The sequence below is a fragment of the Hibiscus syriacus genome, unplaced genomic scaffold (genome assembly GCF_006381635.1).
Source record: "Hibiscus syriacus cultivar Baekdansim isolate YM2019G1 unplaced genomic scaffold, ASM638163v2 tig00005406_pilon, whole genome shotgun sequence".
In the NCBI taxonomy this organism is placed as follows: domain Eukaryota; kingdom Viridiplantae; phylum Streptophyta; class Magnoliopsida; order Malvales; family Malvaceae; genus Hibiscus; species Hibiscus syriacus.
Window position 1 is genome coordinate 2,208,348 of NW_024062056.1, and position 27,352 is coordinate 2,235,699.

At 32.6% G+C, this 27,352-nt stretch overlaps 2 protein-coding genes across 3 annotated transcripts; both read left to right on the forward strand.

Moving 5' to 3' along the window:
- Window positions 1-7,536: 7,536 nt before the first annotated feature.
- On the forward strand, window positions 7,537-10,461 carry LOC120199320 (metallothionein-like protein 1). The gene is made up of 4 exons (XM_039200437.1): window positions 7,537-7,670; window positions 7,778-7,861; window positions 7,950-8,123; window positions 10,380-10,461. Exons 1-3 carry the CDS (start codon window positions 7,618-7,620, stop codon window positions 8,035-8,037), a joined length of 225 nt encoding a protein of 74 aa, XP_039056368.1. The 5' UTR covers window positions 7,537-7,617; the 3' UTR covers window positions 8,038-8,123; window positions 10,380-10,461.
- A 14,055-nt stretch (window positions 10,462-24,516) lies between these two features.
- On the forward strand, window positions 24,517-25,205 carry LOC120199316 (metallothionein-like protein 1). Of its 2 annotated transcripts, none has more exons than XM_039200434.1 (3): window positions 24,517-24,615; window positions 24,755-24,838; window positions 24,928-25,205. In XM_039200434.1, exons 1-3 carry the CDS (start codon window positions 24,563-24,565, stop codon window positions 25,013-25,015), a joined length of 225 nt encoding a protein of 74 aa, XP_039056365.1. In that variant the 5' UTR covers window positions 24,517-24,562; the 3' UTR covers window positions 25,016-25,205. The 2 variants fall into 2 exon arrangements, with proteins under 2 accessions (XP_039056365.1, XP_039056364.1); XM_039200433.1 differs by having other exon boundaries at window positions 24,519-24,615; window positions 24,749-24,838.
- The last annotated feature ends 2,147 nt before the right edge of the window (window positions 25,206-27,352 follow it).

Genomic DNA, 27,352 nt, shown 5'->3' on the forward strand with positions numbered 1-27,352 from the left:
GTAGGATCTAGAAAGTAAATAATTGGCTACAACAAGTGAATGGCTTCAAATAGAATGGTTAAGGTAAGTAAATTCTAAAAACTCTTGAAATGAATGAATTTGATTCACCAATCAATCTTACAATAATAAACAACCTTGTCATTAACGATTGGTAGGATAATACCATATACATGAATCAATTTTCTATATAATAAATCAAAGTTAGTAAATGAAAAACTGTTGACAAGATGAATGGAAATACCAAACTAGGGTGGATGTTTAATTGGGTTTGATACCAAATAAATTAGGTTGAGGCACACTTTAATGTACTTTGAAGCGACAATAACATGATTGTAGGATCTAGAAAGTAAACAAGCATCTGCAGCAAGTGAATGGCTTCAAATATAATGGTTAAGGTAAGTAAATTTAAGGTTTTAAGGTAGGATTGAATTAATATAGTGAATGAGGAAGATGGTTAAGTATTTAGGATGAGGTAATGACTATGAAAGAATGGATAAGTTTATGAATTGTTTCTTGAATAGACCAAGGAAGAACCAATGCTATAAAAGAGCAGAGGCCCAACCTTACAAATCTATTCCAGGGATGGTAGAAAAGGACTTGTATCCACTATCTATAGAAGATATAAGAAACACAAGTATCTAGGAAAAATAGAAGGGTTTGACGCCACAAGTGTTACCACTTGATAAATCGATAAAGTCTTTAGAAAGACTAAGTAAAAAGAGAATAATTCTCACAAGTATATTTGATGAACAAGATTTGTTTTTTACAATGAAATATGATAGCCTATTTATACTATATGAAAGGAAACATGGCCATTAATTAGATGACTATTCGACCAATGTATCCTTTGAAATAAAAAAAGGCATAATTAATTAAATACATGCATAATGAAAGGAGTTGATGATTCGTCCTAGATGAAGAGAGAGATCCTTTGGCCGAATGGGTTTATTGGCTATTCACTTTCGCGCCATCTTGAAGGGAAAATAGTGCTTGGCCAAATGGTTAGATGGCCATTCATCTTGGCGCCTAAAGGGATCCACACGCAGGGCACATGTTAGGCTGGTCATATGACGTGTACATGGATCCTCATGGTGCTTGTGGTGTAGCCTCAGCCATGTGATGATGTGTTGAAGATTCTTGGCAACCTTAGGCGTGACATAGCTCCCTTGCAAGCTAGGTGAATGTTGTTTAGCTAGTTAGATGATCAATAGCTTGGTGTGTTCAAACTAACTAGCCGTGATCTTCTAAGTCCTTTAGCAAATCCCTTACTTTTTTCAGCTACATTTGTCATCACTTTCAGTAACTTTGGTTCATATGACTCCATTAGCTGATTTTAGCTACATATTAGCTCCTCCAACTAAATTGAGCTATTATTTAGTCTCCATAAGCTGCTTTAATCTTTGTGAGCTGATTGTGAGCTATCATGCAATGCCAAAGACACTCCCAATCTACAATAGGATGTGTCCTCCCTTGATGTACCTAAATGGATAAACAAACTAAGGTAATATGAATGAAATGAGCTGAAATGAAGCAATATGTATGATGCCGTGAATGTATAAGCACTTGTGAGCTATGAATGCATTCATAAGCTAAGTATATAAGGATGTAATGCTAACGAGCTAATATATGTTCCTTATTAGCTAAATTAACATGTCATGAGCTAAAGAAATAAAAAAAACATGCTGCCATATTATGAATGCAATGAAATCATATTAAATGAATGTAAAACCAATGTAAATCAAATAATAACTAAGTAAAGATGTGAAATATCATTATGCAACAATATTAATGACTAAGTTATATGAATTTCATATGAATGAATCTGAATAATTAATGGCTGATTTAAACATAACATGTATAGATATATGATATATATATCAAAGTAACTAAGTGAATATATAATGAAATAAAAGAAAGAAAGAATAAGAAAAAATACATGTGCTTTATTACATGGACGTTTGAAGAAGTTTTCTTGGAGCCTAGTCATGTGTGTCGCATACTATCAACACCATTTCCATCCATTCCTTTCATTATCCTTACCCTATGGCCAAATCATTAAACCAACCCCATTTTCATCATTCTAAAAGCCCACCTACATCATCTTACATCAACCTACCAAGTCATTCTCTTTGTAACCAATCACTTATGTTGCAGGTTATTTTCTTACTTTCTAGATCCACAATCAAATATAGGTTGACCTACATTAAGCGGTATTCAGAGCCTTCGTGGAAGAAGCAAAGTGCAACAACAACATCAAAGTGAAGCCCTATCAAAAAGAAGAAAAAAGAAGTGCAGAAGAAAAAGAAACTTGAATAGGAGAAAGCACAACAAGAAGGGATCTAAAATTATACATGCATCACAAGGTTCACATCAAAGGAAGACGGACTAAAGCTTCTAAGTGATCCAGAGGACAAAGCATTGGAAAAGAAGAACAACAGACCAACAAACTTAAGACTGCTTTTTGAATGGGATCATGATGTTATTTGGTAAACATGTCTTTTGGACCGATTGTCTCATATCTTTCCAACGGTTCTTGAATCATCTTAATCTATTATCGGGAACTCAAGATATGTTCATTTTAGTGAAGATAACATAAGTAGAAAATCATATACATGATTTTATGAATATTACAAATTTTCAAAATATTTTTATTGATTATTTGTAATACAATTTAATATATGATGATACATTATATTTTAGGATTAGATTTATTATTTTATTAGGAATTAAGATAAAGTTAAAATAATTATATTTAGTTTATTAGTATTAGGACACCTTTATTTATTAAGATAAAGGAGGCTCCTTCCAGCAGTGTAAACACTTCAAATTTTCTTTAAATAATAATACAACGTGAAAACATTTTTAGAAGAGTTGATTGTCTTGTTCCTTCGAAGCATCTTTTCCTTTAATTTCTTCCATGTTTTTGAGAGAGAGATATTCACACTCTGATTTGCCTTCTTATTGCGATTAGGAGGGCTGGTTAGAGTCATATTGCTGAGTTTGCCTTTTCATTGCAACTAGGAGGGTTAGGTAAGACATATCCATCTATATTATATCTCCATAAACCATTATCTTCTTTCTCCATCATCACGCCATCACCGTACAAAAACCCTAGGGTTTACGTTAATTACCATTCCTACTAGGGGTAAAAATTTCAATTCACTTTTACGAAAAACCACTGTTAGAATTTTGATCCGTCTTCTTCATTAAAATCCTTATCTTGTTATCTTTCCAAAAAGTATTCATCAATTCATATCAATCCACAATATACCTTTGCCTCTCATCATAAGGGAAAATAAGTTTAATTCCTTCATTACATGTTTTATCTTTTAGTTTATTTCATTACCCTTATTTTTCCTTTGTCTTAATTTATTTATAATTCTATTAACCTTGTTTTTATTATCTTAACCTATTCTTATTTGTATTAAATTCAACAAATGAAAACCCTAATCCAAATACCTTGCCACCTTATACATTCATTTTCATCCTCTCGTTCTATGATCGAGTCTAGAGCTTTCTAGGTTTGATTCCTCAACGAAGGGAAATGATCATCATCTGTTGCCACTTATCTATTAATTGGTATACGACTCGAGATGATTCTTGGAGAGATTCAAGTTTTCTTGTTTGTCGCAACGGAGCCATTTGAGACAATATCATTGCTTTTAGGTTCTTTTTAATTTAATTCAGTTTGGTTTCATTTCCTTATTGTTAGTTTATTGTTTTTCATCAAAAAGAAAAAAAAGAAAAGAAAAATGCATAAAAAAGAAGAAAAAAATTAAAAAATCCAAAAAATCAAATAAATGAATTTGATACAGATTTTTTAAATGTATTTTCCTCAGACTAAGAGAAATCTCAAGTTCAAATTTAAGACAAATTGGACTTTATTTGATCTCTATGATCCTTAACGAATTTTCATAGAATTTTCTAGAATAAATTTTGTACTAATATTTTCTATATTGAAATTAGATTTATTGGATAACTCTAAAAAAAGTTCATAATTTTTTGATATAAAAAATACCTTCATAAGCGTTGCTCAAATTGATTTTGTGTTTGATTGGAAAATTTGGGGACTTGTCATTGATGAATTTTTTTCAGAATTTTCTAGAAATATTTCTTCTTAAATTTTCTATATTGTAACTACATTCATCGGAAGACATCCAAAAAAAGTTTCAAAATTTTTGGAGATCGTCAACCACCTCAAAAACATTCCTCAAGTCGATCGAGCCAATCAAGATTTTTTCCGGGTTTAGTTTTTCCAAATTTTTCTTTAACTCTTATTTCTTTATATTCTTTTATTTTATTTTTTTCTTGTTCCTCTACATCATCTAACATATTCTATTCCTTGTGTTAGTATGATTAAAGAGTTTGCATACTTATTCTTCCTTGCATTCTCGTTCTCTTAGAGTCATAACTTTCTTTGGCCTCTTAGAACCCTTAAGTAATGTTTTCTTCCTTTGCTAGTAATTGAACTCCGATACAAACACTGGAAAGATTTTTGGAGAAGAGAGTTTTAAAGAGTACAAGATCATCTTTCTTGCCTCTTGTTGTGTTACTTCTTTGGAGTGACTTATGAGGTTTCTTGTTTTCTTTTACTGTTCACTTTTATTTTTTTCTTTTGAGTGTTGTGATTTTAGGATGGGAGAAGAAACTACTTTGAACAATACCTTGACAACACTGTTGAATGTTTCAAATCAACATTCTCCCTTAATACAGGGAATTTAACAATGATTTGATGAATTTTTGGCTAATCTCTTCATGAGAAGAGAACAAAAAGCCAATGATCAATCAAGATTTCACGGGCTAGACCTTTTTGCTAAACCAAAGTTCACAATTCCACAATTTAAAGGAGATTACGATCCAGACAGCTACATAGATTAGGAGAGAAAAATTGATCGTATGTTCTCTCACTGCAATTGTCCCATGGAAAAACAAGTACCATTAATCACCTTATAATTCCAAGGTTATGCTATCACTTGGTGGAAGAAAACATGAAAGGCAATACAATGTTTCTGAATACCAAACATCATGTCTTCGACAAATCTTAAATGAGTATTGATAAAATGTTTTATCCAGACAGACTATATTCATGAAGTTATGCTACAACTTCGCCCACTTCGACAAGGCATGAGATCAATAGAAGACTACTATAAGGAAATGAGATCCTTAATGAATAGTGCAGACATACATGAAGTAGAAGGATATACGGTGAATAGATTTCTCACCGGCTTGCATCCAAACATCATTAATCTTCTTGACTTACATGGTTATGAAAGCCTTAAAGATACACTGAAGAAAGCAATGTTAATTGAATCACAACTTTAGAGGAAGTATTGTTTCACAGACACTTATCAAGGTACTTCACATATTTGGTAGGGTACTTCATATACTTACCAAGGTATTTCTTTTACTTATCAAGGTAATTCATATACTTCCACTTCTTCTTTTACTCTACCTTATACCATGGATACTAAATTGAATAATGACATCGATGAATACGATGCTATCAACATTGTAATATAGGGTAATTCATCTACTTCTACTTCTACTTCTACTTCTTCTTCCACTCCACCTTCTACCATGGGTACTGAACCGGATAATTACATCGATGAATACGATGCTATCAACATTGTAATAGAAGATAATTCATCTACTTCAACTTCTTCTTTTACTCCACCTTCTTCTGAGGATAATGAATCAAACAATGGCATCGATGAATATGATGCTAGTAGCATTGTAATACAAGATATCGATCTTCAGTCACTTAACCTTACACCATTGGAATCAAAAGATGTAATTGAAAGTCGTGTGATAAAATTTTGTGAGGAGGGTGGGAAACCACAAAAAGAAAAAAGACACTTAAAAGAGGAAAAACAAAAGATGTCACAACCCATAAAAGCCATAAACATGACCCACAGGAGGTGAGTGAACCTAATTGTGAGAAGAAAAGAGTGATTGAAAATACATATGTGAGCACAAAAGAATTGAGAGAGAACCTTCTTCACAAAAAGCCTAATATTTTTGTTCCCTTTAGGGAATCAACTAATTCAATTTCAAACATTAACAAAGATTTTCCTAGTGTGTTTATTTTTCTCTTACAGGATTTTCGATGAGTGTTAGGCAATCCACCTGATGAATTACCACTGAAAAGAGGAAAACAACACCAAACCAATCTAATTCAAGGTTCCATTACACCTCATCCTATAGACAATCGCAAAACTAGAGAGTTAGATTTACTCCAGGAAAGCCTTAGTGATTTAGGGGAAACCTACATTTGATTGTGGATCTAGGATATATTTGGGGTATTATCGGGCCTATTTTCGCAGTAGACTAGAATGAGAGACATGATTGGGCTTTCACCGACCTTGAGTGGTATTTTTTGTTTCTCTGATAACGCAGAGGTACTAGAAGTGGAGATGGAATCTCGAAGAACAAGATAAGAACTCGTGGTTAATTCTTTCGACCTCTTTCTTTACTTCTTACACTGTATTCTATTGAATCAATTAGAATTTGTGTGTGGCAGGCAGGTTCTCCAAGTGCCTATCGGTTCTGTAATTCATCTGAAATACCATCCATGGTTGAACATCCTTCTTCAACCCATTTGGATCCATGGGAATGAACTCCCTGGTTCACTTACTATTGACCATTCTCAAGTTGATCACCAATCTTCCTCCAACTCAAATATGGCTGAGAAAGTAATAATATTCTTTTTTTAATTGTCTAACATACATAAAATACAAAAAATAATAATATTTTTTGTTTTTCAAGAAAACAAGCAAATTCATAGATTCATCCAAGAGCTCCATGAAAATAAAATATAATTTTGTATTATGTTTACTTTATTATAAATAATGGAAGCATGTTTCCAAAGTTGCATGATTCATTCCTTTCTCATTATTTATTTAGTCACTCAATTTATTCTTTTCTTTGGATATAAAGTATATTAAGAGTCACTCGATTATGTTAAAAGAATTGTTTTGTTCATTAGACTTTTAGAAAATTATAAAATAATCATTAAATCTTATCAAACTGTTATAAATTAGTTATTAAATTTTATTGAATTACTATAAATAATCCCTAAAATTTACTAAATTTTAACAAAATAATCATTCAATTTATAATTTTTTTTATATTTTTTAATGTTGTAGTGATCATTTTATAATGATTTCGTAATTTTAATAACTATTTATAATTTTAAAAGTTTGATGACTAATATAATTAATTGAACATAGTTTAATGACCTATGATGTATTTTACCATTTCCTTCTATTTCGTTTTCATCAATTCTGTAATCATCACGCATGCGTAAAGTTAAGATATTCCCAAGAGTCAGTGTTGCATATTTATATACATTTTGATTTATGAATAAATTTATATCGTATTTATCACTTATTACATCATCTTTTAACTATCATTTCTAACGAGGATAGAGAGGCTGATGCATTTGTAGCATTCCGAATACGAAATAATCCAATATTTTGCAACGTGTACGGTGAATATTTAACTTATTTCACTTGAAGTTCACTATAAATACCGATCGAATTTTCTCCTTCGAGCTTGCCTTGTCTGTTGAATTCTTACAAATTTTCCTACTCTTTCCTTCACTTTCTTGGGAAAAAAATGTCTTCGGGGTGCAGTTGTGGTTCTGGCTGCAAATGCGGCGATAACTGCTCGTAAGTTTCTTTGCAATTCTTTTTCGTTAAAGATATTATTTTGAGTTAACGTAAATGAATTGAAGTTGAACGACACAAATCTTTGTTCGTGTTTATATAAATTTCAGATGCAGCAGGAATCTTAATCTAGGATACTCAGAGAAAACGACCAGTGCTGAGACCATCATCTCGGGAGTTGCGCCGGTGAAGATGTTAGTTTCAAACAAAATCTTAAGAGATTCAAAAATCTTATTACAAGCATTTGATTTTGATTGTTTCTTAATGATTTACCTATCACAGGAACTTCGAGGGATCGGAAATGAGCACTGAATCAGGACACGGATGCAAGTGCGGGTCGAACTGCACCTGTGATCCATGCAAATGTTAGCTGCTGAAGCCATAGATCAAAGCAGCACATAATAATTAAGGATTGGTGGAGGGTCATCTCATCAATTATGTCTATCTTTTTTTCTTGTCTGTCTTGTTTTATATAAGCTTATCGTGTAATATATATCATGATCTCTTGCAATTCCTTTGCCTGAGGAATTTTGCAGCTCTTTCATGATTGGTACGGTTTCATGATATGTTGTTAAATCGAATAAAATCGGCTGCTGCTTTATGTATCAAATCTTTGTCCTAAATCCATGGCCCTTCCATTAGTTTATGTTTTTTTCCCCTTTAATGCTTGACGTTTTGTTTACTGTTTAAATTGTTTATTTTAATTTCAAAGTATGTGTGTATTTATTCATATAAAAATTACTGTAATTAAATTTGGAATTTTGGAAGAAATATTAACCCGAGTATTTCTACATAATATCCTGATAATTGAATGGTATATATATATATATATATGTGTGTGTGTGGAAAATATGCATGGTAGGAACATTATAATTCAAAGGTGACAGATAGAAGAAAGAATTTGGAAGCAAATGAATGTATAGAGGAAATCAGTATCAGATTCTTAGATCAAATGAAAACACAGTAATAGCAGAATTAAGCCATGAATAATAGCATATAACATATGCAAGACGCCAGGTATTATTATCATTGAACATAAGTGGATCTCCCAACAAGTAAATGCAGTAAAATTTCTCGTCTCAAAACGAAATATACTTATCAAGTGGCAGAGGAAAAACTGGTAGCTATAATAAACTAAAAGGGCATATTATGACCATATATAAGTTTTGAGAATTTAAATTATTACTTTATCATTCAACATCACAATTTATGTTAAATTTTATATATGATTAAAATATAAGTAAAACACAAGATTGCTAATAATTTTATAAAGAAAGAACATTTAAATGACCAAAATAGAAATACAATAATAATTGAGTGACTAAAGAGAAAATTTTCTTAATTTTGAAGAAAACAAACAAATTCCTAAATCTATCCCAACTCTATAAGAGTAAAATATAGTTTTGAATTATGTTGTCATTATCATAATTAAAATTTTCAAATAAAATCAAATGAAACAAAGTATCCCTTGTTACTTCACCATATGCTTTAGTTTCGATATTCTCACAGTTAATCACAAAGTTTACGTTAAAATTTATGGTAAAATTATTTTACATAGGAAAATGACGTGTTCTTGCTTATTGGTTTGTCGTCCTAATCAATTGCAACCCCCAAAAAATAAAACAACATTTGAATTAGACAAAAGTATTTTTTTATTGTCCTTTTCTAAATGTTTTGTTTTGGTTAATTTGGATTGACTCGAATCGTACATCTAATTTTAATGGGTAAGTCTTCCAGTAAAGATTTTCTACTTAGACAAAGAATCGTACATCTAATTTTAGTGGCTGAGTCTTCCAGTAAGGATTTTCTACGTAGACAAGGACTCGAACTCGAAATATGCTTCAATAATATCAAGTTTATTTACCACTTGAATAAACCCGTTGATTAGATAACAAATATTTTTTATTGAATGGTAAAATAATTTTAGTTTGTTAATATTAAAACAAAATAATTAATTATTTATAAAGTATGAACTCAAGGGGAGGGAGAGACTGATGATGCACTTGTACAATTCACCCTTCCTCACTTGAATTCCACTATAAATACCGATCGACATTTTTCTCCAAACTCACCCTTGACTTTTGAGCTTGCTTCTGTGTATTGAATTCTTGAAATTTTTCTCTCTTTCCTTTACTTTCTCGAGAAAAATGTCTTCAGGGTGTAATTGCGGTTCTAGCTGCAGTTGCGGTGACAACTGTTCGTAAGTTAGCAATTCTTGCTTGTTGTTACACAGTACGAATTTCAGTGCAATAATTAAGATCGTAAATGAATCGAATTTGAACTATGTGAATCTTTGTTCGTGTTTAGATATAAAATTCTGGCCTTTTGATATTGCAGATGCAACAGGAACCTTAACCTGGGATTCTCAGAGAAGCCGATCAGTACTGAGACCATCATCTCCGGAGTTGCGCCAGTGACGATGTTAGTTTCAAACTAAAACTTCAAAAAATTTATTACATGCATATCAAATGTATGATTTTGATGTTTTATTAATGGTTTACTTATTTCAGGACCTTTGATGTATCGGAGATGAGCACTGAATCAGGACACGGATGCAAGTGTGGATCAAACTGCACTTGCGATCCATGCAACTGTTAACCGATTAAGCCATATATAAAAGTAGCAAACAAAGTCTGTAATAATTTTTAAGATTTTCAAGGATTGATCGAGGTCTATGATCATAAGTATTTCGTGTCTTGTCTTGTCTAATAGATAGAAGCTTGTCGTGTAATAATACAACCATGGTTTCTTGCAATTCCTTTCTCCAAGGATTTTGCAGTTGATTCATGGCTTTGTTTGATTTGATCTGTTGTTAAATCCTATATAAAATACTGGCTGTTGCTGCTTTTGTTTGTATTAAATCTTTGTTTGAAAAACTATATCCCCCTTTCGTTAATTTTCTCTCTTTTCTTATGGTTAATGTTTTGATTCCTTTGTTATACTATTCATCATATCAAAAAGTTGATAAAGCGCTACAATTAATCATTAAAAAGACGATTATGTGAAAAAGTAAAAGTGACGTAAAATTCAAAGATAAGTTCATAAAACGTGCTACAATTAATCATCGGATATAAAGTCCAACCAATGGCAGCAAAATAAGCATAGACAGATTCACATAAGTGCAAAGTTTCTAAGGTTCGAGTTGGAATATATTTACCTACACGAAACGAATGATATCTTACCGACTCAAAACGTACCAACTTCTCGTTAGTGAATTACAAGTAATCTTCCAGAGTCTCTTTGGCAGGGACAGCATATGAGGAACCACGTTGGTTGCGCTCGGGATTCTCATGGGCAGGCGGTGGACTTCCAGGGGCAACGAAATCACTCGGGTTAGAGGAAAAGGCCGGTAAAGCGTGCTGCCCGGGTTGTTGCCAAGAACTCGATGTCGTAGGAGATGGATTCGGGGGAAAGAAACCAGCGTCGATCTCCTCTGTAAAACCATAAACCGGATGGTACATTAGCAAAGGTTGAATCTAAATAAGAGTAGAATTTACCTCCAGTGCACTATCGGACGCTGCAGAAGTCATGGAACACGTCGGGAAACCCGACGGTCATGGATGAGATGAAGACGTACCTATAATCAGCATGGACTGGAACGACGGAGAAGGGGAGCACGGCGGTGACAGAAGGGGAGCAGTGCTCGGCCCGGGGCGTAATGAAGTGGTGGGTGCAAACGCCGAGTGATACAGTGAAGATAGAGCATTTGGTGCGTGGGCCAGGCCTCGCATCGGGCGAACAGGATGTGGCGGTGGAACGAATTCGGAGTCGCTTGGTATGGCGAAAAAAGACGGCGCATTGAGGCAGCGACGTCCCCCAAGGACGTTTTTGGAGGGACGTAATCGGTTTGGAGAAGAGGAAAGAGAGTTTGTTTTTAATTTGGTTCTGCCGTGTATGGGGGAATAAAGGGGAGTTTAAAATTAAAAAGGTGAAGTGATAGAGAAAGGGGTGGGGTCCACGGTCAAAGAAAAAGAGGAGATAGGATGGCAAAATATCTCACAAAAAAGGGGGAAAATATGATTTTGGCTTTCCTAACGTGCGTTGGTCTCCATAGAGGTGTGCTAACATGCGTTGTTTTTAATGGAACAGTGCGCACGGTCTTGAACGAATTCTGCCAGAGTTTCGCACGATTTTTTTACTGCTTCTTGAGTCTGATTTTCACACTGTTCGAATATAATTTGCGCGAACCTTCATCGTTTAACCTTGTAAAAACATTTGGTTCCTGAAAAAAATAAAAATAATTAAATTAGATTTAGTTAACCGAAAAAAAATGAAACAGAATTAAAAACAATGGGTTGCCTCCCATGAAGCGCTTTTGTTTAACGTCGTTAGCTCGAGGATCTGATTCAAACTACAGGTTCTTCTAAGTCGAGATCTTCAATTAAGCAAGCTTGGCTATTCACATAATACGGATTTCTTCAAGTTCCTGTATGAGTAACTTCCGTGCTTTGCCAACCGCCTCTAATTCCATATTGCATTGCTTTACAACCCAATATGTCTTATATTCCAGATCGGCTGGCAAATGACATGGCTTATCGTACAAGGCGATATGGCATCAAGCCGATAGGTTCTTTATATGCAGTTCGATAAGCCCATAAAGTATCAATTAACTTCAAGCTCCAATCCTTGCGATTTGGCTTGACTATCTTTTCAAGAATTATATTCACTTCACGGTTTGATATTTCTGCTTGTCCGTTCATTTGCGGGTGATAAGAAGTGGCAATTATGTGATTTACTCCATGCTTTTGCATAATAGCATCAATTACCCAAATGAAGAAGTGTGTGCCGCAGTCGCTTATTATCGCTCTCGATGTGCCAAACCTGGAAAAAATGCAATTCTTTAGAAACTGAACAGTAGTTTTGGCATCGTTGTTTCGAGTGGCCTTAGCTTCTACCCACTTCGAAACATAGTCAACTGCAAGAACTATATAACAATTGCCAAAGGAAGAAACAAAAGGACCCATATAATCGAGTCCCAAACATCAAATATTTCACATATATGAATAGAATTAAGGGGAATTTCGCTTCTTCGAGTCAAATTACCTGCACGTTGTCAATTATCACAGGATTTGCAAAATAAGTAAGCATCACTGAAAATATGAGGCCAAAAGAAACCACATTCTAGAATTTTATGAGCAATTCGATTTGGTCTAAAATGTCCACCACACGAATAAGAATGACAAAAATTTAAAATTGAACTTACCTCACTTTCAGCAACACATCGCCTAATTATCTGGTCTGAACAATGCTTCCAAAGATACGGATCATACCAAATGAAAAAAATGAGATTCACTTTTAATACAATTCACTTCGGCTCTCATCAAATCAGATGGTAATTTACCTGTAGCTAAGTAATTAACTATATTTGTGAACCAATGCATTGACTTCTGCGCCATCATCAAGCTTTCCTCCGGGAATTCTTCACGAATGGGAGGATCAACTGTAGTGATTAGAAGCCGACTTAAGTGATCAGCTACTAAATTCTCACATCCTTTCTTATCTTTGGTTTCCAAATTAAATTCTTGGAGGAGTAAGATCCAACGGATTAGCCGTGGTTTTGCCCCTTTTTTGCTAAGCAAATACTTCAAGGCTGCATGATAAGAGAAAACAACAACTTTAGTGCCAAGAAGATACGATCTAAATTTATCTAATGCAAAAATGATAGCGAATAATTCTTTTTCTATCGTTGAATAATTCCATTGTGCGGAATCTAAGGTGTGTGATGCATAGGCAATCACGTGAGGCTCTTTCCTGATCCTTTGTCCGAGTACGGCTCCAACACTTCCATCCGAAGCATCACACATGACTTCAAAGGGGAAGTCCCAATTTGGCGATTGCACAATGGGTGCCGAAACCAACTTCTCTTTTAAAACGTCAAATGATTCTTTGCATTGTTGATCGAAATTGAAGGTTTTATTTTTCTGTAACAACTCGCATAATGGTTGTGTCACCTTGGAAAAGTCTTAATGAACCTGTGGTAAAATCCTATATGACCAAGGAAAGAACGGATTTCCCTCACAGTAGTAGGGTATGGAAGTAAACGTATTATATCGATTTTCGCTTTGTCTACCGTAATTCCTTTAGAAGAAACAATATGGCCTAGAATTAAACCTTTATCAACCATTAAATGACACTTTTAATAAATTAAAACAAGGTTAAATTCTAGGCACCGACGCAACACATTTGTTAAGTTTAATAGACATTCATTAAATGAATTACCGTAAACAGTGAAGTCATCCATGAAGACTTCAATACCTTTCTCAATATAATCAGAAAAAATACTAATCATACACCTTTGGAATGTGGTAGGTGAATTGTAAATTCCGAAAGGCAATCATTGGTAAGAAAATGTACCAAAGAGGCATGTGAATGTTGTCTTTTCTAGATCTTCAGGTCCAACTATAATTTCGAAAAAACCTAAAATACATCAAGATAACAATAGTGAGTCTTACCAGCTAGTCTTTCTATCATTTGATCTATGAATGGAAGAGGAAAATGGTCATTTTGGGTTAATTAATTCAACTTTCTATAGTCGATGCAAACCCTCCATCCATTCTGAACTCGTGTTGGTAAAAATTCTCCCTTAGAATTTTCAATCACAGTAACTCCTATTTTTTAGGAACTACATGTATTGGAATTACCCATATACTATCCGATATTGGATATATAATATATGCATCAAGGAGTTTTTGTATCTCATTTTTTACCACTTCCATCATTGGTGGATTCAGTCGGCGTTGGCCTTCATGGGTTGGTTTTATGCCTTCTTCGGTTTTAATTTTGTGCATATATGTGGAGGGACTTAATCCTTTTAAGTCGAAGATGGTACATCCTATATCCTCCTTGTGTGCATGCAACACCGTTATTAAATCTTTTTATTCTTCTTCTTCGGACAATCCTTCTGATATGATCATTGTCAAATTGTTATTTGCTCAGAGAAAGGCGTACTTCAAGTGATCCGGCAACGGTTTCAGTTCAACTTTAGGTGCCTGCAAAACAGAAGGCAGAACCTTAGGCTTAGAAGAAATCAATTTTAATTTTGCATAATCTGAATATATTTCCATATCATGATCTCCTAACTCTATGTAATGCCCCAAATATTGGATAATGGACTTTATTGAAAAGATTTCAAATTTGGGGATTGATTTGAATAAATGCTAAAAGATGAGGAAATGATTTGGATTAGTGTTTTGAACTAAATTGTATAGAAAGATGAATAGAGAGGTCATTTTGGTCTTTTAAGGGGAAAATGAATTTAAAATTCATTTGTAATAAGATATTAAAGAAAAAGTGGGAAACGGGAAAAGAAATTACCAAAAGCCATCTTTCTCCTTTCTTCTTCTTCCCCGTGGAAATAACACTTCCCCATAGCAAAGGTGATATTTCAATTTGATGGTTTATCCTTTTATTTTTGGTTAGTTATTGAAGCCTTGAGCATGATAGAAGCTTAAAGAAGGATTAGATGAGATTAAAACTATGAGATAAGGGAAATAATGGAGATTATAGAAATGGGGTTTGAAATGATATGTTAATATGTGAGTGTTTATTGATGTTTACTGGTAGATTTGACTTGTAAAAGAAATAATTGAGAGATTAGAAGCATCTGATAGGATTAAGAACATATTAGAAAAAGTGGTGTGATTCGTAGTATTGAATGTTCTTGAAAGATTTTAGATGTTTTAAGAGGCTAAATAAAGAAATGTTAGTATGGATAGTTAAATAAGAGTTTAATAGCATTGTATGGTGTATATATAACGAAATTTAACCCCATTTGCGTGATAATCGGGTTGAAAACTAGAAATTATGGGCACGGGTATCGGTATTGATAGAACAATACCGATACTATGTTAGAGTATGCTCAAAGACCAATCATAAGATGATTGTAATAATACTTTTATTTACCAATTTTATTGAATAAAGGCATTGCCGCTATTATTTTCATTTATATATATGTGTTTAACATAAACTGGAAGATAATAAAGTCCATATAATGACATAATTGTTATTATTAAAAGATCCCTAGTCAAGTATTATTATGGGCATGGATAATAATAATACGCTTAAGACTAACATGTTATTGATTGATGACAATGAGTTGTCATTGACATAGAGATGTTAGAATTGATACATGATTATATTGTTAGAGAACGACGCATTGGATTGACCGACCATGAGCATATGTCTTGGATTATTATGTGACAGTCATAACATTGCTCATGGTGATGACTATATTTATGATCCTCAGACTTGAGATCAATACTATCCCAACATATATTGTTGTATATTTTGATGCAGCAAACAAGCTCCGTAACTGGTTGCTCTATAAAGACTGTTATTGAATATATCTCAATATATATAGTGGGTGTGTATGATTAAGATATGATTTGTCCTTCCTATATAATAGGAAATATATCACAGGCCACTTGATTGAGTAAGACTAGAAATGCATGGACATGCTCGAGTAAGTTGATATGAGATATCATAAACTATTCGTTAATTAAAGTCTACTCTAGATATCAAGAAACAATAGATGGGCTATACAAGTGTGACTATTCCAAGACTTGTGCCTATCCTATATATAAAGGACATAAGGATGTAATACATAAAAGAGTAATCACCAAGATGATATGTCGAATCATATTTTCTTGTAACTTAGGTGACAATTATATATTGCTAGATGTCACTCATTGTATGTAATATTAGAATTGTTCTAATAATTACTGCTAACATTACAAGAACCTACAAGGTCACACCCTAATATTGAAACGAGCAAAGATGTACAATTTGTTGTACATTACTAAAATATATATCTAGAGTTAATTAAATATATGTTTTAATAATCCCGAATATTTAATTTCAAATAATTAATTAAATATATATTTAATTAATTTGAAATAATAAAATCCCTAATATGATTAGGGTAACTTGGATATAAGAGGATTATTAAATTCCAATGAATTAAATATAGATTTAATTAATTTGAAATGATAAAACCCTAATATGATTAGGGTAACTTGGCTATAAAAGGGTGTGTTAGGTCTAGCAGCCGTTTTTGCAACACACACACAAACCCTTTAATCGTTTTCTCTTAAAATAGTTTTGGGGAGAACAAATATTTCTCTCAATCGGGTGAATTGAGTAGAGGCCGAGAAGTGATTTCGTGGAGGCTTTCGATTCGAATCGATCTACACCACCATATTCACTGTTGTTATTGCTGTTTTCAAGACAAAACTCGACAGTCCTACCATACTGCTGGTTAAAATAGGATGAATATGCTAAGTAGTATCGACACTGATTCAATCGGTATCGATACCGAAGGGGTAGTATCGATACCGAAGGGAAGGTTTTGATACCATTTAAAAACAGAATGCAAAAATGGTATTGATACCATAACATAGTATCAGTACCATAGTATGGTAGTATCGATACCATGGTATGAGTATCAATACTGAGGAGCCAGAAATTGTAAGATAGGTTGATAATGTTGTAGAAAAGTTAATAATAGGTTCTATTGAGTAATGTTTAAGTGTAATTGTTAGGACATATACTAATAATTAATATTGTACATGTATTTAATGGATACTCGGTAGATCGAAATCAAAATCTCGAAACAAGCAAAACGAAGGGCAACGACAAAGTACCTGAGTAAGTAGCTTTGCATTTTAGATACAGTAGCGAAGATAGCAATGTGAGTGCACTTAATTGTGTAACTATATGTTGTACTAATCATTTATGTATGATTTATTAATATGTATGCGGTGATTACCATATAGGCACTAAGTGTGCATTTCACGAAATTCATCCTACGTGGATGAATAACTGTTTCGACACTAAGTGTGCATTTCATGAAATTCATCCTACGTAGATGAATAACCATTTTGGCACTAAGTATTCATTTCATGGAATTCATCCTATGTGGATGAATAACCGTTTCGGCACTAAGTGTGCATTTCACAGAATTCGTCATACGTGGATGAATAACCGTTTCGGCACTAAGTGTGCATTTCACGGAATTCATCCTACGTGGATGAATAACCTTTTCGGCACTAAGTGTTCATTTCATGAAATTCATCCTACGTGGATGAATAACCGTTTCAGCACTAAGTGTGTATTTCACGAAATTCATCCTACGTGGATAAATAACCGTTTCGAAACTAAGTGTACATTTCACGGAATTCATCATACGTGGATGATTAACTGTTTCGGCACTAAGTGTGCATTTCACGGAATTCATCCTATGTGGATAAATAACCGTTTCGGCACCATGTGTGAAAATCCATGGAATTCATCATGAGTTGATGAATAACCGTACAAGAACTATGTGTCCAAATCCATAGAATTCATCATGATTTGATGAATAACCGTACATGTACTATGTGTGCAAATCCACGAAATTCATCATGAGTTGATGAATAACCGTACATGCATGATGTGTGCAACCCACGAAATTCATCATGAGTTGATGAACTACCATATAGGCACTACGGGTGCATCTTATAAATGAACATGAATATGAAGTTGGTTAATTACCATGTTAGCACTAAGGGTGCAAATGTATAAGGTTTATAATAAATTGAAAGAGTTAAGTGATATTATGAATAATTATTAGAGTAAAAACAGTTCAAAAAAAATTAATGGCCTAGCTGTGTATTTGACAGAAAAGTATCAATTATGCCAGTTAGATGAAAGGCTAAGTGCCTTTGAGACCTGGCTGCTTATTTGACAAAAAGGTGTCAATTATGCTAGTTAGATGAAAGGTTAAATGCCTTTGAGTAAAAGAATAAATGTGTGACAATGTATAACGTTGTATAAAGGGCATGAAAGGATGCCATAAATGAAATGTATAATAGCGTATAGAAGGGCATGAAAAGATGCCATAAATGAAATGTATAATAGTGTATAGCGGGCATGAAAGGATGCCATAAATGAAATGTATAATAGCGTATATAAGGGCATAAAAGCCATAGATGAAACGTATAATAATATATAGAAAGGCATGAAAGAATACCATAAATGAAATGTATAATCGCTTATAAAAGGGCATGAAAGGATGTCATAAATAAAATGCATATGGGTGCATTATCGGCATGAAAGGATACCACAATTGAAATGCATATGGGTGCATTATTGGCATGAAAGAATGCCATATATAAACAGGCATAATGGTGCATTATAAATATGAATGGATGCTCAATGAAAATAAAGAATAATGATTAAAGAGATAAATGGAAAAAGAAAAATATAAATAAAGATAGTTATGCTAGGCGTACTGAAAAAAATTAAGATAATTGGGAATGGAATACGGTTTAACTGTGGAGGATTATATGATCCTTAAATAATATACGATTTAGTACGAATTAAATAAATATGGCATATTTATATATACATAAAGGTTTCTTTACAATATTATGTCTCACTAAGTAAATACTTAATGTGTGTGCATCCACGCGTAGGTAAAAGTAGAGACAAATCAAATAAGGAGTGCACTCGTAGCAACAGATATCATCAATTAAGGTTAACTCGTCAGTAACTATAAGACAATTTGGTTTATTTTGAAAAAAAATTAGTTGGCATGTAATTAAAGTATGAAAAATGCTCTGAATTGTATTTAAGTAAAATCACTTATCATATTTCAATTAATATTTTTTATATTAAAAATGTTATGTTTTAAGAAAAATTAGAAACAAAAATTTTACGGGTTTTAAAAGAAGAAATATTTTAAAAATGATGTGACATCTGCATTTCGTGTACGAAAAGGTATACGGGATATGGGTGTTACATTTATTGGTATTAGAGCTACAGGTTTAGCAGATTCTCGGCCGAAACCGAGTTTAATTGAATTGAGAAAAAAAGATTACATGCCATTAAGATTGTCAAAGTTACTGATAGGGTATCAATTACAGTGTGATTGATGTCACTCCTTATTAACTTGAGCATTATTCTTATGTATGTTCTAATATATGTTAGAAACTAAAGACAAAGGTAAGAGAGTCGATGATATTGAAAAGAAGGTAGAGATCAAAATCGACCTAAGAGAATTCGACATGATTTTAGTATCATGCCGTAAAAGGGTAGAAACTGCTAAGGATTTCCTCCATTCTGTGGACTGAATGCCCCAGTGTTTAACGATGATTCTGTATTTAAGGAATCTATTAAAAAGTTTGAATGATTTACAAGAGAAGTTGAATTGGACGAGGATCCATAGTAGATTTCTGAACATAGTGACGATTCCGAGATTTCTCCAAGTAAGCTTAATTAATTGAGAAATAATTAAGTGAAACATTAAATTGTTCAAAGTGTTGTTAATTGAGTAAGAGGAAAAGAGTAAGCGGCAAATATATTAACCACTAAAAGCCTATGAATTATTAGTGGATCAAGTTATTACGAGTTTATTTAAGAGTAAATTTGTTTACTAGTGTAATTTTTGCATAACTGTTATGAGGTTATTGCTACAAAGTTGTCAAGTTTTCTTATTTAATGATGTGGATAATTAGACTTTCATAGTTGAGAGAAAATGTTTCAATTGCTCGAGAATAATTTAAATAGATCTGGAAAGTTACACGGATTTTCTCAAGAAGGAAATGAAATATTTTAAAATAAAAGTATTCTATTTAACTTAATCTCGAGTGAGATGATAACAGTAAACCCTAGTGGGTCATGGCAAAAAGATGAGTTGGGCAGGCAATAAACAATCAATAAAGATTTCAGGGGCTATGTTCACAGTGAACTTGATGAAATTATTATTTGATGAGTTAAAATTCAGATTGAATATAAGTTGTGCAACTCTAGAGATGATTATTTCAGAAAAATACAGAGGTTATGGGAATTTATAGATGTCTTTTCAGGTAAATTTATTGAGTTACCTCTATATTGAAAGGGGAATTCAAGGTTAATAGTTATTAGGGTATTGAACATGTTTTTATGAATTAGTATTAAATGACTTAAGTGAGTCAAGAGAATTAGAGACTCAATTATAAGAGTTGATTGATCAAAGTTTTATCAACTCGAGTATTTCATCTTGGGAAGTATGTGTGTTTCTAGCGAAAAGAAAGATAAATATATGTGGTTATACATAGATTTTGGCAGTTAAATAAGACTTTTCGAAGAGAAGAACTCGTTGCCAAACTATTCAAATGTGAAACTTTGGTTATCAGAGATGGTTTCCTTTAACCATGTTGTTTCGGCCTAAGGTATAAGAGTAGATCTTAAGAAAAAGTCATGTTGTAGTAAATTGGAAACTCCCAAAGAATGATCCTGACGTTTGGATTTCTTTGGGACTTGATGTTTACTATCGAAGGTTAGTGAAAAACTTTTCAACGTTAGCTTTGTTGCTAACCAAATTTTAAGGAAAGATATGTCTTTTTTTGGAATGAAAAAGGGTCAATAGAGTTTTGAAATACTAAAGAAGATTGTAACAGAGATACAATGATTATACAACTTGAGTTGCGTAAGGATTATATGGTTTTTACTAATGCATCTATCAACGGTTTAGAAAGTGTGCTTATGCACAAGGGTAAGGTTATGGCATATGCCTCAATAAAGTTAAAGACTCACAATAGAAATTATCTGTGCATGATTTAGAGTCAGCCGTAGTCGAGCACCTTAAAAGATTAGATGTCATTAATTTATAGTGAACAGTGTTATAGTTATGCTTATTACGAAATTCTTATGTTGATCTAAAGAGAAAAGTAGTTGAGTAGCAAGAAAGTGATAAAGTTTTTCTAAAAGTATCACTTTGGAATGAAGTATTGTGGTTTGGATTGAGTTTGAAATTTTTTGAACCTTAATAGATTTTATCAGTTAGCTTTTGTATCCCGAAATGGACAAGACCTATAATGTTTTCATGTGTCATTGCTTATTAATCGCCAATCAAATCCATTGCATGTTCTTATTTTGGAAAAATAGAGATTCAGTTAAAATTGAATTATGAAAAAGAAAAAATACATATTTGGACTAGAGACATCCAGAAAACACGTAAAAAAACAATTTCTCTAGTTGAAGTATTGTGGTAAACGCATAAAGTTTTTAAATTCAATGGTAAATTTTCTTAAGGGAGAGAATTGTAATGCCCCAAATATTGGATAAGGGACTTTATGGAAAAGATTTTAAATTTGGGGATTGATTTGAATAAATGCTAAAAGAGGAGGAAATGATTTGGAATAATGTTTTGAACTAAATTGTATGGAAAGATGAATAGAGAGGGCATTTTGGTCCTTTAAGGGGAAAATGAATTTAAAATTCATTTGTAATAAGATATTAAAGAAAAAGGGGGAAAAGGGAAAAGAAATTACCAAAAACCATCTTTCTCTTTTCTTCTTCTTCCCCGTGGAAATAGCTCTTCCCCATAGCAAAGTTGAGATTTAAATTTGATGGTTTATCCTTTTATTTTTGGTTAGTTATTGACGCCTTGAGCGTGATAGAAGCTTAAGGAAGGATTATATGGGATTAAAACTCTGAGATAAGAGAAATAATGGAGATTATAGAAAATGGGTTTTGAAATAATATGTTAATATGTGAGTGTTTATTGATGTTTACCGGAGATTAGAGGTAATATGTGAGTGTTTATTGATGTTTACGTGTACGGTGAATATTTAACTTATTTCACTTGAAGTTCACTATAAATACCGATAAAATTTTCTCCTTCGATCTTGCCATTGTCTGTTGAATTCTTACAAATTTTCCTACTCTTTCCTTCACTTTCTTGGGGAAAAAATGTCTTCGGGGTGCAGTTGTGGTTCTGGCTGCAAATGCGGCGATAACTACTCGTAAGTTTCTTTGCAATTCTTTCTTTTCGTTAAAGATATGATTTTGGGTTAACGTAAATGAATTGAAGTTGAACTACACAAATCTTTGTTCGTGTTTTTGTAAATTTCAGATGCAGCAGGAATCTTAATCTAGGATACTCAGAGAAAACGACCAGTGCTGAGACCATCATCTCGGGAGTTGCGCCGGTGAAGATGTTAGTTTCAAACAAAATCTTAAGAGATTCAAAAATCTTATTACAAGCATTTGATTTTGATTGTTTCTTAATGATTTACCTATCACAGGAACTTCGAGGGATCGGAAATGAGCACTGAATCAGGACACGGATGCAAGTGCGGGTCGAACTGCACCTGTGATCCATGCAAATGTTAGCTGCTGAAGCCATAGATCAAAGCAGCAGATAATAATTAAGGATTGGTGGAGGGTCATCTTATCAATTATGTCTATCTTTTTTTTTGTCTGTCTTGTTTTATATAAGCTTATCGTGTAATAATATAATCATGATCTCTTGCAATTCCTTTGCCTGAGGAATTTTGCAGCTCTTTCATGATTGGTACGGTTTCATGATATGTTGTTAAATCGAATAAAAGATCGGCTGCTGCTTTATGTATCAAATCTTTGTCCTAAATCCATGGTCCTTCCATTAGTTTATGTTTTTTTTCCCTTTAATGCTTGACGTTTTGTTTACTGTTTAAATTGTTTATTTTAATTTCAAAGTATGTGTGTATTTATTCATATAAAAATTACAGTAATTAAATTTGGAATTTTGGAAGAAATATTAACCCGAGTCTTTCTACATAATATCCTGATAATTGAATGGTATATATATATATATATATGTGTGTGTGTGGAAAATATGCATGGTAGGAACATTATAATTCAAAGGTGACAGATAGAAGAAAGAATTTGGAAGCAAATGAATGCATAGAGGAAATCAGTATCAGATTCTTAGATCAAATGAAAACACAGTAATAGCAGAATTAAGCCATGAATAATAGCATATAACATATGCAAGACGCCAGGTATTATTATCATTGAACATAAGTGGATCTCCCAACAAGTAAATGCAGTAAAATTTCTCTTCTCAAAACGAAATATACTTATCAAGTGGCAGAGGAAAAACTGGTAGCTATAACAATAAACTAAAAGGGCATATTATGACCATATATATAAGTTTTGAGAATTTAAATTATTACTTTATCATTCAACATCACAATTTATGTTAAATTTTATATATGATTAAAATATAAGTAAAACACAAGATTGCTAATAATTTTATAAAGAAAGAACATTTAAATGATCAAAATAGAAATACAATCATAATTGAGTGACTAAAGAGAAAATTTTCTTAATTTTGAAGAAAGCAAACAAATTCCTAAATCTATCCCAACTCTATAAGAGTAAAATATAGTTTTGAATTATGTTGTCATTATCATAATTAAAATTTTCAAATAAAATCAAATGAAACAAAGTATCCCTTGTTACTTCACCATATGCTTTAGTTTCGATATTCTCGCAGTTAATCACAAAGTTTACGTTAAAATTTATGGTAAAATTATTTTACACAGGAAAATGACGTGTTCTCGCTTATTGGTTTGTCGTCCTAATCGATTGAAACTCCCAAAAAAAATAAAGCAAGACAACAAGTATTTTTTATTGTCATTCTTTCAATGTTTTGCTTTGATTAATTTGAATAGACTCGAATCGTACATTTAAATTTTGTGGTGAGTCTTCCGATAAAGATTTTCTACTTAGACAAAGACTCAAACTCGAAACATGCTTCAACAATATCAAATTTATTTTCCGCTTGAATAAACCCGTTGATTAGATAACAAGTATTTTTTATTGAATGGTAAAATAATTTTAGTTTTTTAATGTTAAAACAAAATAATGAATTATTTATAAAGTATGAACTCAAGGGGAGGGAGAGACTGATGTTGCACTTGTACAATTCCAAAGACGCAATGATCCAAGATTTTGCCACATGTACGGTTGATATTCACCCTTCCTCCCTTGAATTCCACTATAAATACCGAACGACATTTTTCTCCAAACCCACCCTCGACTTTTGAGCTTGCTTCTGTGTATTGAATTCTTGAAAATTTTCTCTTTCCTTCACTTTCTCGAAAAAAATGTCTTCAGGGTGCAATTGCGGTTCTAGCTGCAGCTGCGGCGACAACTGCTCGTAAGTTAGCAATTCTTGCTTTTTGTTACACATAGTACGAATTTCAGTGCAATAATTAAGATCGTAAATGAATCGAATTTGAACTATGTGAATCTTTGTTCGTGTTTAGATTTAAAATTCAGGCCTTTTGATATTGCAGATGCAGCAGGAACCTTAACCTGGGATTTTCTCAGAAGCCGATCAGTACTGAGACCATCATCTCCGGAGTTGCGCCAGTGAAGATGTTAGTTTCAAACTAAAACTTCAAAAAATTTATTACATGCATATCAAATGTTTGGTTTTGATGTTTTATTAATGGTTTACTTATTTTAGGACCTTTGATGTATCGGAGATGAGCACTGAATCAGGACACGGATGCAAGTGTGGATCAAACTGCACTTGCGATCCATGCAACTGTTAACCGATGAAGCCATATATAAAAGTAGCAAACAAAGTCTAATAATTTTTAAGATTTTCAAGGATTGATCGAGGTCTATGATCATAAGTATTTCGTGTCTTGTCTTGTCTAATAGAAGCTTGTCGTGTAATAATACAGCCATGGTTTCTTGCAATTCCTTTCTCCAAGGATTTTGAAGTTGATTCATGGCTTTGTTTGATTTGATCTGTTGTTAAATCCTATATAAAATACTGGCTGTTGCTGCTTTTGTTTGTATTAAATCTTTGTTTGAAAAACTGTCCCCTTTTCATTGATTTTCTCTCTTTTCTTATGGTTTATGTTTTGATTCCTTTGCCATACTATTCATCATATCAAAAAGTTGAATTCTCTTTTTTTTTTTAATTAAAGATTCTATCATATTTATGAAATTTAAATCAAATAATAAGTTTAAAATAAATCAAATTTACTTTATTTAATCCGATTTAAATTATAAAGATATCTAATTCCATTATTTTATTATGATTAATTTAGGGTGATTACAAGTGTCAATATTTGTGATAAAGATTCTCACTCTTTTGATAATAAACGCTCAAATATATTGCGGTCTCTAGTACTTAAACTTGAAATCTCTATAAATAACAATTATTTTTTAACAATTGTAATTAATATTTTATTGCGCTAATTTAGTTAATCTAAGAAAAAAAAAGTACAGTAAGATGATGCCAATGTGATAGTTACATATTATCTTATCCCATTCAACACTCGTCTACATATTAATTTCATTTCTTATATTATTGTTGGAACCGTCTTTCGGGTGGGCTCGAAATTGGGCTTCGACTTAAATAAATGGATTAGAGCCGCCACCGATCATTTAAAAAATATTTAGGTTGATCAGACACTATCTTACCCGATTTGCGTTTTACCAGAAATATGTTGGATTCGAGAGTCGGTTACAGTAAAAGAAGGATTAGCACCCTTGTACTGCCCTTTCGGTACTAATTTAATTTTCAGTTGTCTTAATTAAGAAAATTGAAAGTTAAATAGAAAGATAAAGCTTCGATCCAAATTACCTACCTCCGATTGATTAAAATTTCCCTAAAAGGTCAAAAAGATGTTAGATTGCAAAATAAAAATACTTAATTGAACAAAAGAAAAGACAATGTTAAATTATGATATTTTAAACAGAACAGAAAAAAATGTATACATGTCGAGAAATAAAAATTAACATAATGAAAAATAAAAATAAATAGAACTAAAACGAAACAAACATATTGGAAACACAAAATAATAAAAAAGTAAAGAAAAAAAGTCAATTAACTTAAAAATAAAAAGAAACACCAATTGCAAAATTAAATATAAACAAAGTAAAAAATTACTAAGATTAAAACAAAAATAAATAAATAAATAAATAAAAGAAAGGAAGAAAAAATGTCGGATCAACCACTCATTAAAATATAATAACCCCATATATATATATATATATATATATATTTAAGTGAAATAAATGAAAACGTGAATTAAGTGAATAAAGGACCATATTGAAAAATAAAATGAAATGAGTGGTAAATTTAATAGAAAAAAATGAAACTGAAATCAAGTTAAGAGCGCAAAACAAGTTTTAAAAACAATTCAGGGACTAACTCAGAAATTAACCCCTACCCATGTGAAAACACGCGGATCCCCTACGGGATCCGAATGGGTCATCGGGTCACTATAAAAGCCCCAAAAATCAAAAAACCCAATTCATTTCTCATTTCTCCCTCAAAACGATCAAAAGTCTTCCCCAAACGCTCGGAAGTGTTCTTCGCAAATGAAGAACACATGGCCAGTGTTCATAGTGAACCCATAATCTGCCCGTGCTTCGCCTCGCTAACCGCCGTTCATTGGCGGTGAAACCCAATTTTTTTCATTTTTTGAAAGCTCTCGATCTCCTTTGTTTAAAAATAATCTTTGTTTTTACAAAAACGCCTCAAGGAGGGCTAGATCTGAAAAAAAACTTTCGAATGCCCTCCCCCTCTGATCATCGGCCGTTCTTTTTCATGCAAGATTAAAAAAATGAACCACACAAAAGAACCCCATACAAGTGCAAAACCGAAAAAGGTGAAAAAGTATACCTCTTTTATTTATTTTTCTTTCGAAAATACAAGTCTTGTTTGCTCTTTTCTCTTCTTTTCTTTTCGTGTTTACAAGTATGTTTCTTGCTTGATTCTTTTGTCTTTTTTTTTCTTTGGGTTTACATGAATTTACAGTCCTAGAAATACCTATTTTTCGTTCGGTTTTAGAGTCCTATGTAGACTGAAATTGCTAATATGTTTTTCTTTTTTTGGCTTGACTTCGTTGTGCGTCGGATATCTCGGAGTG